The sequence below is a fragment of the Vanacampus margaritifer genome, chromosome 2 (assembly GCF_051991255.1).
Source record: "Vanacampus margaritifer isolate UIUO_Vmar chromosome 2, RoL_Vmar_1.0, whole genome shotgun sequence".
NCBI lineage: Eukaryota > Metazoa > Chordata > Actinopteri > Syngnathiformes > Syngnathidae > Vanacampus > Vanacampus margaritifer.
The window spans coordinates 6,419,758-6,436,365 of NC_135433.1; the positions used below are offsets into that span (position 1 = coordinate 6,419,758).

Consider the following 16,608-nt stretch of genomic DNA (forward strand, 5'->3'; position numbering starts at 1 on the left):
CATCCATCCATCATATCTGAAGGAAATGACACACAAAATCTCTAAATATTATACAAACCTCAAAGAGCAAATGATAATGCAACACAATGCAATCAAATACAAATATATTAGATGAAAAACACAAATAGGAAAAACAACAAAAACAGAAAAACAATAGATACAAAAAAACATAAATAACAAAAAACATTTAAATAAACAATTTTTGTCACACTGCATCAATTTAATGGCCGCCATCTGTGTGTGTGTTTTTTCTAAGAGACATGGAATACTTCAAATGCTTCTAAAATCCATCCATCCATTTTCTTAACCGCTTGTCCTCACAAGGGTCGCGGGGGTGCTGGAGCCTATCCCAGCTGGCTTCGGGCAGTAGGCGGGGTACACCCTGAACTGGTTGCCAGCCAATCGCAGGCTTCTAAAATCCTCCATAAAAAAACAAAACATCACTATAATTTTGAAGAAACCTTCACGATTTCGGCACATATATGGTGGACATTTTACAAATATGGTCATGGAGATTGTTGAACAATAATGAAGCTATACTTTCTAGGGCCCGACCAATTAATCAGCCGCCGATTATAATCGACTGATTATTGCCCTTCAAACATTGGCCAAAACAATCGGCCAAATGGCCCATTATTTTCCGCTTAACGTTATCATATCATCAAAGCGAAGTTTCCGACGCTGTGAAAGTACCCTGAATGCACCATTTTGTCTTTGTAGCATTAACAACTAGCAAGTGTGTAGCGTATGTTATTCTGGTCTGTTGTCCCTAAGCGTCCTTTAAGATGTTTAATGACTTGAATTAATTGTAAAACTAAACACACGACGCTAAGAATTACATCCAATGTATATTTAAATACAAAACATTCTTCGTTTTAAAAAATATCGCTAGCCTAGCGCTTATGCTAAAAGCGAAGGGAGGATCCCATTCAAATGCTAACAGGATGTTAGCGTCAACTTCGGGAGTGTTTTGTTGTAACGAATATTTACACACAAATGATGTGAGAACGCATACGCACAGGTGAGATAACACGACACAAAGGCACCCAATGTGTAAAAAATGAGTTATTTTAATTTTAATTCAATTGCAACATTCTTCTGTACTCACTTTAAGTGTGCACACCATTTAAATTAAATTAATTTGAAGCATTAGATATGTATTTTTAAATCGACAGATCAATCGGCAATCTGTATTTTTTTCTGCCCAAAATCGGTATCGTCATCGGTCACATCGGTCGGGCCCTAATATTTTTTTACTTTCGATTTAAAAACATTTTTTGCATAAAATTCACTATAGGCAATGTTATGCAAAAACATTATCCCCTCCCAAATGTTTCCAACACAAAAACAAACAAACAATTGCTTTGATGGGGTCATCATCTGATTTCAAAATAACTAATGCTACATGCTATCTATCTAAATGTTATCTTCGATGACAGTTCAATAGCGCTAAACAAAGCAGCGCACTCAATATTATGCTAGCTTTCTGCTCTGTCCTGACAGCTATTGGAAGCTGGCTTTGCCGTTTACCTCGCGTCGGTCAACACGTTGTAACATTAGTATATACCGCTCGAAAGCTCAGCTTGCGTTGTCTGACCGGTGAGTAGCGGCCGCAGTAGATAGTAGGACTACATTTCCCATGATTCTTAGCTGCAAAAGCAGGAAGTAGTTCTAGTTCCGGTCAACGCCTGTTACCGATTAGATGGGGATTCCAATGAGAATTTGGATGTAAATAGGAAGGAATTTAATAGTTAAATTCCCTTTTAATGTGTTTATCACATGAATCGGTATGAGAACTGTGTGAAGGACATACACATGGCAAAAACACGGGACGCCGGGATGAGACTTGCATAATATTGGGCCAAAACAATGAGGTTGGCGAAGTCCGCCAGGACGCAGGAACTAAGACTAAAAATGCCAAAACGTGACGTCTGGTCAGCCCACTGATCTGAATATATGACTGGATAGCCGATAAGCCAAGACTTTGGAAGTTGCGAGGCCGCCATATTGCTCCTCCCAAGAAACCTTTCCCGCCATATGATCCTATACATTTACAGTATCGAAATTGGAGAACATTTGAGAGAGTACTTAGTAGGAACAGCAGGATTTATGATGTTTTAAATTTGTTAAACATAAATAAAAGGATTTCATACATTTTACAACTTGCTTTAAATACATGTATAAATTATGTGTTAATGGTATTTACAGGAGGAAACGTTTTTTTTCCTCATTATTATTATTAAAGAATTATAACTGTAATAAAACAAAAGATGCCTGTGCCAAATCTAATATTGAGGTCTGTCAGTAGTCTGCTCGCGAGATGGGAGAAGCAAGATGGCCGCCCTGTGACTTCAATAGCTTGCACGGGCATGTCCAGTCATGTATTCAGATCAATGGGTCAGTCACAACACAGATGCTAGCTAGCTTAGCATTAAAGCTAGCGGACCGAAAGGCTAAGCTATGTGGTTGTTTTGAATACTTAAGGTTAATTTTTGGTTTTAAATTTAATTTGGCAGTAAACTTCAGCCGGTAATAGCAATGAGCAGTGAAGCCTCTTTTATTGTGTGACTGTAAATACTTTTTTGTTTTGTTTTTATGTTTACTCCACCAAAGTCAGCTATGAGAGGCTCCAGCTCGCACACAACCCTTAACTACACTTAAGTGAGTCTTTTTTTTGTTTTTTAAACTTGTGTCACCTCGACCCGTCACGAAGCATGAGGGTTAAAGGGAACAATCCCGGAAGGACGCTGGACTGTGTGACTACCATCTTTATCTTTATGGCTTTATTGTGTATTTGCACTGGAGCGTGTGTTGTAAATTCATGCGACTAATCAGCCTGACTTTTTTGTATTTAAAGCTTTTATGGCGCAAGCTATTAAATGAACGGACAGCAGTCGTAGATAAGAGCAGCTCTCCCACCGTGCGATATTGTCGGATTGCATAACTTCACATGATGTCATCGACAAGACGCTCTCGTCTTATAGGTCACGTCAAATAAAAGTTGCAGCCAAATTAACTCATTCACTGCCATTGACGGCTATAGACGTCAAAAATTAATTTGAACTGTTTCTATTTGTTTAACATTTTTTCGACTTTTGTTAACAAGAGTATGAAAACCTCGAAAAAAAATATTGTATTGTATTGTATTGTATTGTATTATATTAATCGTGAGTTAACTAGTGAAGTAATGCAATAAATTACGGGGGGGATGGGGGTTGGGGTGATCGCCTGACGCCCCTAATTTTTTATAATCTTTTCTTCTTTTTTTTCATTTAGAAAAAAATAAGTAATTTTTATGTTATTTTTTGTTTTTAATAATCTTTTCTTTAAAAAAAAAAGAGTTTTAAAAATTAGGGGCGTCAGCTGATGAATTTTTTAAATCATAATTAATCGCATGACTTCACTAGTTAACTCATGATTAATCACAAATTTTATATTTGTTCTAAATGTACAATAAAGAAATTCTAGGTTTTCATACTTTTGTTAACAAAAAAATTGTTAAACTAATAGAAATAGTTCAAATGAATTTTTGACATCTATAGCCGTCAGTGGCAGTGAATGAGTTAAAAAGGAACTTCCACTGTTTGCACACTTTTATGTAGTTTATTAACCCTCCTGCGGGACAAAATGAGCAGCTTTCAAGCGGAAGCCAAGTCCAAATTCCCAAATTTTCTTTGCAATATGATATTAATACTAATATTGCGTTTTTGGAGTAAGAATTAAGCAGAATAATCCGCCGATTTACTGACCATTCAAATCGGCTGTCATTTTATGCAGCCCGCCTCCTGCTGTTGACTGAAAGTGACGTCAAAGTGCTTGCAGTGCAAATGTCACGGCTCACCTGTTTTCTGGGTTTGGCCACATGACGGTGAGGCTTTGACGTCACTTTCAGTTGACAGCAGGGGGCGGTGCTGCATAAAATGTCAGCCGATTTGAATGGCTGGAAATGGGTGGATTATTCTGCTTAATTATGTTTAACATGGAACAATATTAGATGACAATAGAAAATATTAAAATTAAATGAAAACATAGTTTATTATAAATGGAAATACATTGGAGGAATGCCACAGAAATAAAAACAAACAAACAAAAGTATTAGATGAAAAATATAACATTTTTGGATTAGATGACCCACACATTTAGGCATATGGCTTCTACTGGCTGTTTTTTTTTGTTCGTTTCAGAGGTGCTACACGTGCCTCCAAATTTTTGTAGTCCTGGGTCACATGTGCCGGGACAAGGCTCTGTTAGGAGTCATTTTGTGTTTTTTTGGGCAACTTTAAAATATCACATTTTCACCAGGCCCAATGAGTGTGCAAAGTTTGATGAGTTATATATATATATATATATATATATATATATATATATATTAGAGCTGTCAGACGATGACATTTTTTAATCAGATTAATCACATTTTAGAGTTTAGATTAATCGCGATTAATCGCTTAATAACAAATCCAATTTTTTTCCCCCGCCAAATTTGAAATTTGAAAATTTATGTCTGAATTCATTTAATGTTATGAGTCTTCAACATTTTTTGATCAATGAATTACTTGCATAATTTAAAATGGGAGAAAATGACCCCAATATTTTGACATGAACAAATATTCTAAATGTCATACGCAATCCGCTGTCAAGCTAAAGGATCATCTATGGTCAAAATTAATAGTGCGATTAATCTGCGTTAATTCATGATTAATGCGATATTTTTGTGTGATTAATTAATCAGTTAATGCTTTATATATATATATATATATATATATATATATATATATATATATATATATATATATATATATTAGGGGTGTTACAAAAAATCGATTTGGCAATATATCGCGATATTACAGCGCGCAATTCTCGAATCGATTAAATATGCGGCCAAATCGATTTTTAAACATCAATTTTTTTATGGGAATATTCAACAAAACGTCTTACTTAGGTTTAGGATTCGCACATTAAGCATGGAAGAATGTTATATTAATGAAACATTAAGCCTTAATATTTTATTTCAGTGCTATTCAAACATGAAACAGACTGCAACCTCTTTGTTAAATGCTGTGGCTCAGTTAAGCTTGAATTTTCAGATAAATAAATACATTTTCATACAAATCTTACAGTGTACATGTACAAGTTTACTGATTAGTATTTTCAAAATTTGAGTTAAAAAAATCGCAATAATCAATTTATAGATTCGCATCGGGATTAATCGGTATCGAATCGAATCGTGACCTATGAATCGTGATACGAATCGAATCGCCAGGTACTCGGCAATTCACACCCCTAATATATATATATATATATATATATATATATATATATATATATATATATATATATATATATATATATATTTACACACACAACAATTGGATTAGATTATAACTTCCAAGTATAAAAAAATCACACAAAATGTGAGACATAATTGTAAAATACATAAAACACTTATACAGAATATATATAAAAAATTATATATATATATATTATATTAAAAAAAACCACAACATACATAATTACACAAAACTGTTAATACCCCCACTGTATGGAAGAAAAACCCACAGTGATCACAAAAATAACTTCAATCTAACAATTGTAATAATAAATAAAAATCTATTGAAAATTAACCGACAAAAATCAGACATTGTATAGGCATTGCATGTGACTTGTGGTTTCACAGAATTATATATGTATATATATATATATAAAAACTCATGAAACAGGTCTAGATAAAAATGATGGTACCCTTGACGACATGTTTCACAGTAGGGACAGTGTTCTTTTGTTGGTATGCTTTATCTTTGCATCTGTGAATCTAGAGCTGATATACTTTGTCAGAAAGTTCCATTTTTCTCTCGTCCGTCCATTGGATGGGCAGTCTCCCAGAACCTTTGTGGCCTGTGACCATGCGGTTTGGCAAACTTTTTAGCTTTTTGAGTTATTTGCAACAGCGGCGTCCTGCTTGCTCATCTCCCTCGAAGTCCACTTGCTCAAACGACAGATGATGTGATCTGACACTGATGTAGCTTGACCTTGGAGTTGACCTTTAATTTCTTTGACGGTTGTTCTGGGACTTTTTGTTGACATTCATTTTGTCAACAATTTCCCTCCGGCTGACACATTTTTGAATATGTGCAACTTAACTTTTTTTTTTTTTTTTAGGGGTGCCATCATTTTTGGTCCAGGCCTGTTTCATGAGTTTGTTTCTTTTTAAATTAAATTAAATTATCCATTTATTCACAATTAAAAAACAGTTTTTTTTAATTGATTCGTGTTTTTTTATTTAGTTTTTTACAATATTTATTTTAAATTTTAGTCAGATAAATTTTTTTTGGGGTCCACATTTGTATGAAAAAAAACCCACAAAATATTATTCAAGTATTAGAAACCAACACAAACTATGAAACTAAACTACATAAATATTACATGAAAAATCCATAAATACAAAAAAAAAAAAGTATTATTTTTTTTCTTAACATAAACAGATTGACCTACTGACTGAAAAATGGGGCTTATGGTCTAATTGGATGTGCAATTAGTACATTTCTCTCAATCCAGATATTAGACGCTCATTCATTTCATATGTCGCACATCACACGGCATCCATCTTATCTTTCTGTCACACTCATGACACGTGCAGCTTTATTGTTGTTTCCAACAGTTGATTCTGTGACATTTTGGTTTGTTCAGGTTCATTATCTAGCCATTCATTCTCTGTGCCACTTATCCTTACATTTGAAGAAATAAGTAGTCTAACACAATAAAGGTTGGAATACACTGTTGTGTTCATACTATAAAACTGCCAGACTTTTCTTCATGTATTCCAACCTATGGTTATTTATCACATTTTCCTCTTTTGCCATTACTGGCACTGCACACACACACACAAAACCCTGAATGCTCATTAAACTGTAGTTTTGCGCGAATTTGAGGTACAATTAAGTTTATTTTGTGGGATCTTCAAATAAATTAATCCTTTTGCGCAATGCTCAGTTATAGTCTCGCGAGATTTGCAAACATCACACGTGATTGTGGTTGCAACGCCGAGCTGTGTGCACTACCGCATCTTACCACTCGAGGGTAGTGTGTGACAGCTTCGCTTGGTGACTTTACTGGGGTTGGGACTTGGGACCATGCGTGTGTGTGCGCGCGCGCATCCAGGATGTTAGCTTTTTCTTCTTCTTTTTTTAAGCATATAGTTTTACCATTCAGGTTGCACTGCTTGCATAATACCTAATATTAATTAATGTTAACTAATATTAATGAATGTGCACAATTAAAAAAACGGTCAAATCACAATAGCAATTCACCCAAAAAGTTATTAATATTTTATTGTTTTCATTTTTATTTCGTTTTATTATGTACTACAATCAATGCACAACAGCTGCGGTTGAGTTTAGGAGGTGCTCACGGGTCGCCATGTTTGTAGTTTTTAATCGCAGCAGAGGGCGGGCGTAACGGTCCGGAGAAAAAGCTAGAGGCGTTCAATGACAACCACGACTGTCGTTTTTTAGATGCAACCGATAATGTACCGTTGGTCTTACTGAGAGGCGAGGTGCGTTCATGGACAACCGAGATGGTAATTTTTGAAGGCAGCGGAGGATGGTAAATCCCGCACTACAGCGCGTTGCTAGTTCAGGTCAAGGCCGCTGTGCCCATCCCCTCTTGCCAGGCAGTGGTTACAGGCGTCCAGGTTTCCAGTTCTCCGCCGACCGGTGTGACAGCAAGCATGGCCAGGGACTAAAAAGTCGAGGAATGGCTCCTGTCGCTTCGGACACGCATGTTTTGGAAGCGCCGTGTCGCCGCGGGCTAGTTAATGGAACGCTTTAGCGCGCGCGCGCGCGTTGCTTTTCCACCTCTGCGGGCCACGGCTACTTCCTGGTGCCACAGCGAGAGGCAGTGCTGAGTTGAGGAGACACAAATCTTGATAGATAGAGGAGGGAGAGAGCGAAAGAGAGAGAGAGAGAGAAGAGAGAGAGAGGGAGAAAAGAGAGAGGGGCCGGAGATAGCAACGTTTGGCTACATTCACGGACATTACAAAGGCCTCCCCTCTCTCTCTTTTATTTATTTTTAGTTTTTCCCCCGAAACCATATTTCGGTCTTTAGCCCCCTTTTCGCGGCTGCTCCGTCCAATACCAGGCGGATTGGATGACGCTCGGCTGCGGCTAAAAGCGGAATCATAACGGGGGACGGATTCCTCCCTTCCCGAGAAGCCTCTCGAGAGATTGGTTTCTTTTTTTATTTTTATTTATTTATTACCATCATTCAGAAAAACACTCGACCATTCCGTCACCATTTTAAAGGAACATCCCTGGCGTTGTATTTTGTTTTTGTCGGCGAAGGAAGGGCTTTTTTTTTCGGGGGCGACGGAAGATGGGTTGTTTGGGCAACAGCAAGACTGAAGACCAGCGCATCGACGAGAAGGCTCAGCGAGAGGCGAATAAAAAGATCGAGAAACAGTTGCAGAAGGAGCGACAAGCGTACAAAGCCACGCACAGGCTCTTATTACTCGGTAAGAGTCGTCTTGGGATGATGAAATGTGAGCTAGTAAACCCCCGCTACCCCCATTTTGCTCTTCGTTTATTAGCCAACACGTCTATGACAGCAGCGCCTTGCTAGCATGTCGTGGGGGGGTGGAGGGAGGGGGGGTGGGGGAGTTGATGCAAGGCTACCTCAGAAAATGTGTAGCCCCCACCAAACCACCCCTAATGTGTATTTATGTATGTGTTTATTCAAAGGTGCTGGGGAGTCGGGAAAGAGCACCATAGTGAAGCAGATGAAGATTCTCCACGTCAACGGCTTCAATGCAGAGTAAGTGTTCAATGGATGGATGACGGATGGATGGATGGATGAGGCTCATTTTCATGACCCATCGTCACCCGCCAGCCCGAGGAGGCCACACCATGCGAAGCGCCAGCCCAGCGGTTCTTCCTTCCCCAGGCACTGCAGCGCCTGTTGGGCAGTTACGTCCCATCTATCCCCTCCCCTCCTCTCTCTCTCTTCTCTCTCGCTTCCCTCTCTCTCTCTGCATTTCTCTTGCCTCTCTTGCCACGCATGGCGCCATGCATATTGGCACGACCATGTCACGCACATGTCAAATAATTCACTGCTTCCTATTCCATGGGCGAGGGTGGAGGGGTTAAAGTTTGCCATCAATGCAGAGGGGGGGGGGGGGGTGCCTATCGATGATTTGTTTTTGCTGCGAGGGCCTGGCGCGAGCCATTGATCGGGCCAGTGCTCGGTTTGCAATCGCAAAACAGCAATTACATCGCAAAGCGATTAATTGCGAACACCCGGAAGTCGGACACGAGTCGTTTGTTGTGATTTTGAGTTTGTTTGCCCCCAGGAAATTGAAACCGTTGCCATCCCAGGCACATTCGCTGTCATATACTGTAGTTTTAAATGAAAATGGGCGAGTATTGGCATTCACGACGGTGGCTGATGCCCTCTTGTGGCCATTTTGTGATCAGGAGCTAGAAGTGAGAAGTTGGAATTGCCGTTAATTTCGTGCCATTTTAAGAAAACATGTTATATTTGGATTTATAGGTCTTTATTTAAAATTATGTCATTGTTTTTTTCAGAATTGTTTTGTTTCAAAAGTACTAGTGGTATCTGCACTTGGTATCGGTGACTACTCAAGAATTGAATAGTGTGTCAGTATAAAAAAAACATAAAAAAATTTAAGCCATCATTTTTATAATACGTTATTTTTTCTGGTTTGTTTTGTCATCATTTGGCTAGTACTTTGCTGATAACCTGAAATCACACACAAAGGAGATCAGTTCCAGGCACAAGTGATATTTTAAATCTAGTAAAACTCATGTTTTAAATCGTACTGCCATGATAAGTTTATTTTTTTCTAGTTCTGTGGTTATCCTATATTTTTGCTTGTACTGACTAAAAACAGGCAAAGGAGATCACATAATGCCTTCCCAGGCACTTTTTCATCATAAATGATCATTTAAAAATACACAATACAGGTCACATTGTAATCCATATTTCCATGACAAGCTTCTTTTTTTTTTTTTCTAGTTAGCATTTTTGTCCTCATTTTGCTGATACTGATAACCTGAAAAGGATGCGCTAAGGAGATCAGCAGATGCTGTCTGCCCCGGGCCCCTAGGTCATCATAAATAATAATTTGAACAAGTTTTGAAGTCACATTTTGACAATTAGCTTCTTTTTTTTTTTACTATTTCAATTGCTTTTTGTTACCACTTTACTGATACCGATAACATGAAAACAATGTGCAAGAGAGATCAGTTGATGCCGTCACACATCTTTTTTGTCTTCACAAAATTATCATTTTAAATAATGCAAAGGTTGCATTTTAGGTCATATTTCTACACTAGCAGAGGACGTGACACCGAGTCCGGGCTTTGGGCTTCCTGGGTGGAGTTTGCATGTTCTCCCCGTGCACGCGTGGGTTTTCACCGGGTACTCCGGTTTCCTCCCACATTTCAAAAACATGCACAGCAGGTTAATTGAACACTCCAAATTGTCCATAGGTGTGTTTGTGAGCGTGGATGGTTGTTCGCTTCTGTGTGCCCTGCGATTGGCTGGCAACCAGTTCAGGGTGTGCCCCGCCTACTGCCCGAAGCCAGCTGGGATAGGCTCCTGCACCCCTCGCGACCCTTGTGAGGAATAAGCGGTTAAGAAAATGGATGGATTTCTACACTAAGTTTTCTTATTCTAGTTTCATTGTTTTTGCCATCAGGGTGCTGATAACCTAAAAACGGCGTGTAAAGGATATCAGCCTTTTGGGAATTTTGCGTCCTAAAAAAATAGAGGTAGAGAATTATTATAGTACTGTGGTGTGTTTTTTTTTTTTACCTCTTTCTTGCACAAATAACAACAGTCAGTTTATTAGCAAAAACTATTACTGATTCAGCCTTTTTGTACAGTTGCAGGTTTGAACAAAGTCTCATTTTCAGACCACCTAAATGCAATTTAACGCCTCGTTTACTAAACATGACCATGATGTTGTTTGAAAATCGAATCAACATATCATAGCAGTCTGTCATTTTTAAGACCGGATTTAAGGTTCTCACTTTTAAGGATCATAATTTTGTTTTCAAGAATCTGGCTAGTAGATGGTGTGCACGGTTCAATTTTCTCTGTAAGTGGAGCTGCTGACCTCCACTTGAATCCAAACTGGCTCCGTCCCGGCGTCTTCGGGCCGCCTCCAGGAACCAGGAAGTAGCCTGCTAACTCACAAACGTTTTTATTTATTTTTTTGCGTTTTGGCGCTCTACTGAGCCTTTCTCTGTGTCACACCCGTCACGGGACGCATGCCAGGCATCAACAAAAAAAGGGGCAAATTGTAAAAGAAGTACCTCCAGCGACCGCTCCCAACAGTTTCTATCTTTTGTTCACCCTCCTGACAAATTCAAGCCATCTCGCTATCTGCACGACCAATCTTTTGTGGCCCGTCGTACATCGCGCTTTTCATAACCCGCTCGCTCTGGTTGTCTTCCTATGCAGGGAAAAGAAACAGAAAATCCAGGACATCCGGAAAAACGTCAAGGATGCCATAGTGGTGAGTTGGCCCGCGGACTCATTTCACCCCCGTTTTATTGCAGGGCGTCCTTGGTTTCGGATGGCACAACATGCAACGTTTTGAAAGGCGTGCGATGAACTACTTTGTGCAGTGGTGGGCGTGGTTCAAGAAGGCATGCTCAGTTAGCGCTGTATTGATTTTATATTTATGGCCTTGAAGAGTTTTTCATATGTAACTTTGAGAGCTTTGAATTGCATCAAAAATATTAATTTGACATTTGTGTTAATGTCAGACGTTCAAACTGAAAAAAAAAAAACACATTATATAGTCCAACAAATGAAAAGTCAATTTTTATGCATGTAATCTAGCGTCATATGTTTACAAATCTCATTCAAACCAGACCTGTGCGGTGATGCAGTGTATCAACCCACAGAAAGGTTTTCCTTCTTAGTTTAAAATAACTTACTTGAAGAGACATGAACCCAGGATGTTGTTTTTTTCCCTCCTCGATCCCATTTTCAATCCATCCCCGTTGTATTGGACTAGCCTCATCCTAGCTAGCGTTAAGCTAGCTCCTCGCTCAGGTCGGGGGTCTAACTTGTATGGAGACGTGATGACCCATTTTGACTCGAATCCGAAAATTCTGATTCGGCATTCATTTTCAATGGCCAATTCGCAACTCAGTTCGAGTCGCTACTAATTCTAGCGCAGCCCAAGCTAGCAATTATAAGACTATACTGCTATGTTAGCGTAGACTACATATTACGACTTTGTACAAATTTGGGTTAGGTCACAAAATAATATTCTTCCACTTCAAGTACAGTGGTAACTTGACTTATGACTGACCTGGTTTACGCTTCTTTAAAATTTTGAACACAACAGTAATTGTACGGCTCTTCACAGGTACACGTTTGATTAAAAACAAAATGCAAACAACAATAAAAAAGATCCAATAGCAGATAAACACGTTGTACATAACAGATTTTATAACGTGCGAGCAGATTGACGCTGTAGGTCATAAAAACATTTTCATGGTAGCGAAATTAAGTCAAAGGATCTACAGTTGCAATGCAAAGGGAAAAAAAAGCTCAAAACGTTATGAAACAGAATAACCCATTTTTTTAATGACACCTCACAGTTACGCGTTTGATAAAAAGCACAAAGCAAAGGACACTAATTAGACAGGTTTCCCTACCAGGAAAGCATCTTGTACGTTTAATGTTTGAGCAGACTGACACAGTACATAACAGATGTTTGCATTGCAGCGATTGTGCACTATATTGAAAAAAAAAAAAGTATTAGTGAATAAAAACACAAATACAAACTACAGTAATTAGACAATGTACAGTAGTAGCAGGAATGCGTGTCGAACATAAGTAATCTTCACATTGCATTCTATTTCTATTTATATTTCACAGCTGCGTGTCTGATAAAAACATGACGCAAACAACGAGTAATTAGACCTATTCAACACCAGAATTAAATATATGACGTTTTGGTAACATTTAAGCAGATTTATTCCTTACGATAGTGATGAATCAAGTGTACAAACTGGGACTGAGTCTGTAGTTTACTAACTTTTTTTTTTTTTTTTTTTTTTAAAACACAAAGCATGTTTTATGTTTGTGGAAATGTGGAATTGAGCTGTATGTACCGGTAATACATAAAACGTGTTTTCATAGCAATGATGGTGCCATATATTGGAAGAAACCCCACCTGAAAACATACAAATAGAAAATGAATTGATAATTCAATTAAAATGTAAATAAGCGAAATAAAAATTGATTTTTTTTTTTCTAAGTGATGAAATTTAAATGTATTGTACTTACTAGTAAAACTGAATAAAAAGTATTGCACTGGATTCATAAAAAGTTAAAATCGCTGCAAGGCTGACAGGTTGAGCATTTAATCCAGTGATTCTTTCACGTACCACTAGAGGGAGCCCATGTACCACCAGTGGAAAATTGTACGTAAAAAAAAAAAAAGGACATATCCAAATGATTAAATGCAAATGTATTGTATTTGATAATAAAACTGAATTAAATGTACTGCACTGGATTAATAAAAAGTTAACATCACTGCAAGACGCCCAATACTTAATTCAGTGATTCTTTCGCCTACCACTAGAGGGAGCCCATGTACCACAAGTGGTACTTGTACGTGAAAATTGTACGTAAAAAAAAAGGACATCAATGCAAATGTATTGTATTTGCTAGTAAAACTGAATTAAATTTACTGCACTGGATTAATAAAAAGTTAACATCACTGCAAGGCGCAGAATACTTAATTCAGTGATTCTTTCGCCTACCACTAGAGGGAGCCCATGTACCACAAGTGGTACTTGTACGTAAAAAAAAAAGGACATCAATGCAAATGTATTGTATTTGCTAGTAAAACTGAATTAAATTTACTGCACTGGATTAATAAAAAGTCAACATCACTGCAAGACGGCCAATACTTAATTCAGTGATTGTTTCGCCTACCACTAGAGGGAGCCCATGAACCAACAGTGGTACTTGTACCACACTGAGAATCACTGTCTCAGGTAGTCCGTAGCTGGCTGATACGCAGATCCGGTCCGTTACATATCTAACATTAAACAATACTGTATCACAATAGCTAATTCCGCTTTTTCGTGCTAATTGTGTGTTTTTTTTCTCTCTCCCAATCTCTGTGCAGACGATAGTGTCGGCGATGAGCACTTTAATACCCCCTGTCCCGCTAGCCAACCCAGAGGACCAATTCAGGATCGAATACATCAAGAGCATAGCACCTCTCTCTGACTTTGACTACTCACAGGTAAGACGCTCCTCGACCCCCCCGCCCCGACCTCCGTACGCATGTTGAAGTTTCAGTTTCGAGGTCACGTGTGTGAAAGCCCCCAAACGCCGGATGTGCAGCGCGGCAAAGCTGCAGATGAGCGCTGAGCTTGAGAATAAGACCGCTGGGGGTTCGAATGTTTCCTTGTCGTCGTGTTTGTTGTTGTCAGCAGCAGAATTGTGGGCTCAAGAAACTATTATCCACTTACTATCTTTGATGGAATTCTCGATTCGCCACGCTTGCTTAGCGCTTTTGCTCGCCGTAAACAGCATTCTCTTGGAGTTTTCATGACCCGAATTTTGCGTAACGGATTGCGCAGTTGTGCCTCAAACGTACGCTACTACGTAAAGAATAACTTTTAGGATATACGATAGTTTTTTTTTCATGCCACTGTTAAAATGATATTAGATCATAATAATCCAACAACATCCTTTCTAAGAGCAATTGACTAAACTCTCAAGAATATTGAACATGAATTGAAATTAAGCACAGAAAAGTAAAATAGCTTAGGTTAAAAATATAAATGAAATAGACTGGCTTTGTTCACAAAAATTGCACTTAAGCAAATATGAGCACATAACATACCTGTAAAATGAGATGTCTTTTGTGTCCTTCAGAATTTCCTCTCGTCTTTCACCTGTGTTCAAAACTGGAATGGCTGCTTGGGAACTGTAACTTTATTTTAGGCAATTTGTCTGCAGCATTTCTTTCAACTCAACAGTGTCCATTTCCCAGTCCCACCATGTTAAAAAAAAAAATCAAAAATATACAGTTAGAGAAGTTGGGTGGGATGGTTTCTGGTAAATAGTTAGTCCGATAGTCAATCTGTCAGTCGGTTAGTAAGTCAGATAGTTGGTCATTTCAGTTAGTTTATCAGTAAGTTAGTAAATTTTTCATAGTTTCTGTAGTAAGGCTGGGCAATAAATGGAATGAATTCGATACATCGTCATTTAAAAAATCGAATCGTTGAAAATGTTCTAAATTGTGAAATCAAATTTTCTCTTTCGGATTATTAAAAGCTCTTATGTTGTGTTACATTCAAATGTTTTGGTGGCAGAATTCTGGATGGGTGCTTTACAAGACATGCTGCTAACCACTTAATTGTGGCATTTAAGAAAAAACTATGAATGTTAAGTTGATGTCAAAACGAATTTAGATTCAGTATACATTATTGATGTCTGAACATTTTGCACAGGAATTATTATTGAATAAATGAAACCTTTAAATAAATGTTTGTTGGTTTTATTAGTTCAAAATCGATTTAAATCGTAATCGTCCTGAATGTCTGTAAAAAAAAAAAATTTAGATTTTATTTTTGGGCCTAATCGCCCAGCCCTAGTCTGTAGCTAGTCAGTCAGTTAGTTAGCCAGTCAGTTAGTGAGTAGGTCAGAGTGTATTTGTTAGTGAGTCAGTTAATCAGTCAGTCGGTAAGTCCCAATATTTTTGTATGTCAGTTTGCCGGGAAGTTAGTCAGGCAGTTTGTCTGTTCACCTGTCAGTTAGTTTTGATAGTCACTCAGTCATATAGTGAGTTAGTGGAGTTAGACATTTAGTTAGACAGCTAATCAGATTGTCAGTACGGTAGCCCGATGGCCCGGTGCCGCGATACCGAAGTGTATATGATTGGTCCCGTTAAAGTGTAGCTCATGGAGGGTCTTATTTTAACTCTTTGACTGCCAGACGTTTTCAGAAAAGGGATGCCGTGGGTGCCAGCCGATTTAAGCATTTTGACTGATCTTTCAAGGTCCACAGAAAATTATGTGTTTGTACTATGGAAACACACATACTACCAAATGAAAGATTGGACTCTCATCTTTCATCAGAAAAAAAAGTTTGTTTCTACCTTATTCCGTTTTTCAGTAATCAACAATAGAAAATGGTTAGTTTCACCTCTGTTTTGAAACAAACATCTTTTAACGTCTTTGGCACTCCTCCATAGGATTTTACTAAACGTTATTTAACGTTTTTGGCAGTCAAAGAGTTAATCTTTTTTTGTTGTTTTTTTGTTTATATAATGCCGGTCAGTGGTCACTGCCTTTATATAGGAAAAAAAAAAAAAAGTACACAGTCATAGCCACATGCTCAGTGTATACTGTATAAATACAGTACATTTAAAACACTAAATATGAAGTAATCATTAAGAGCTAAGTATTGTATTATGAATATAGAGGGACAGTATTGCTTCTAAGAGGGCCACCACCCAAAAAGGCTTCATGTCGGACAGGCGGTAAATTAGTTTGTCCTTTTGGCGTCAATGTAGCAGTCCACCTTCCAGAACAATAAATGATCCTATGG

At 38.1% G+C, this 16,608-nt stretch overlaps 1 protein-coding gene across 3 annotated transcripts in view; it reads left to right on the plus strand.

Annotated features, from left to right (window-relative positions):
• The window catches only part of LOC144044198 (guanine nucleotide-binding protein G(olf) subunit alpha), a 65,690-nt gene that overhangs the window by 7,029 nt on the left and 42,053 nt on the right, over positions 1 to 16,608 (plus strand). For 2 of the 3 annotated variants that reach the window (XM_077558453.1, XM_077558454.1), the window contains 3 exons: positions 8,733 to 8,805; positions 11,479 to 11,533; positions 14,174 to 14,293. In XM_077558453.1, coding sequence (XP_077414579.1) covers positions 8,733 to 8,805; positions 11,479 to 11,533; positions 14,174 to 14,293 — 248 coding nt within the window. Of the gene's footprint in view, positions 1 to 7,127; positions 8,507 to 8,732; positions 8,806 to 11,478; positions 11,534 to 14,173; positions 14,294 to 16,608 lie in introns of those variants that run through there. The other variant, XM_077558455.1, reaches the window with a different exon arrangement.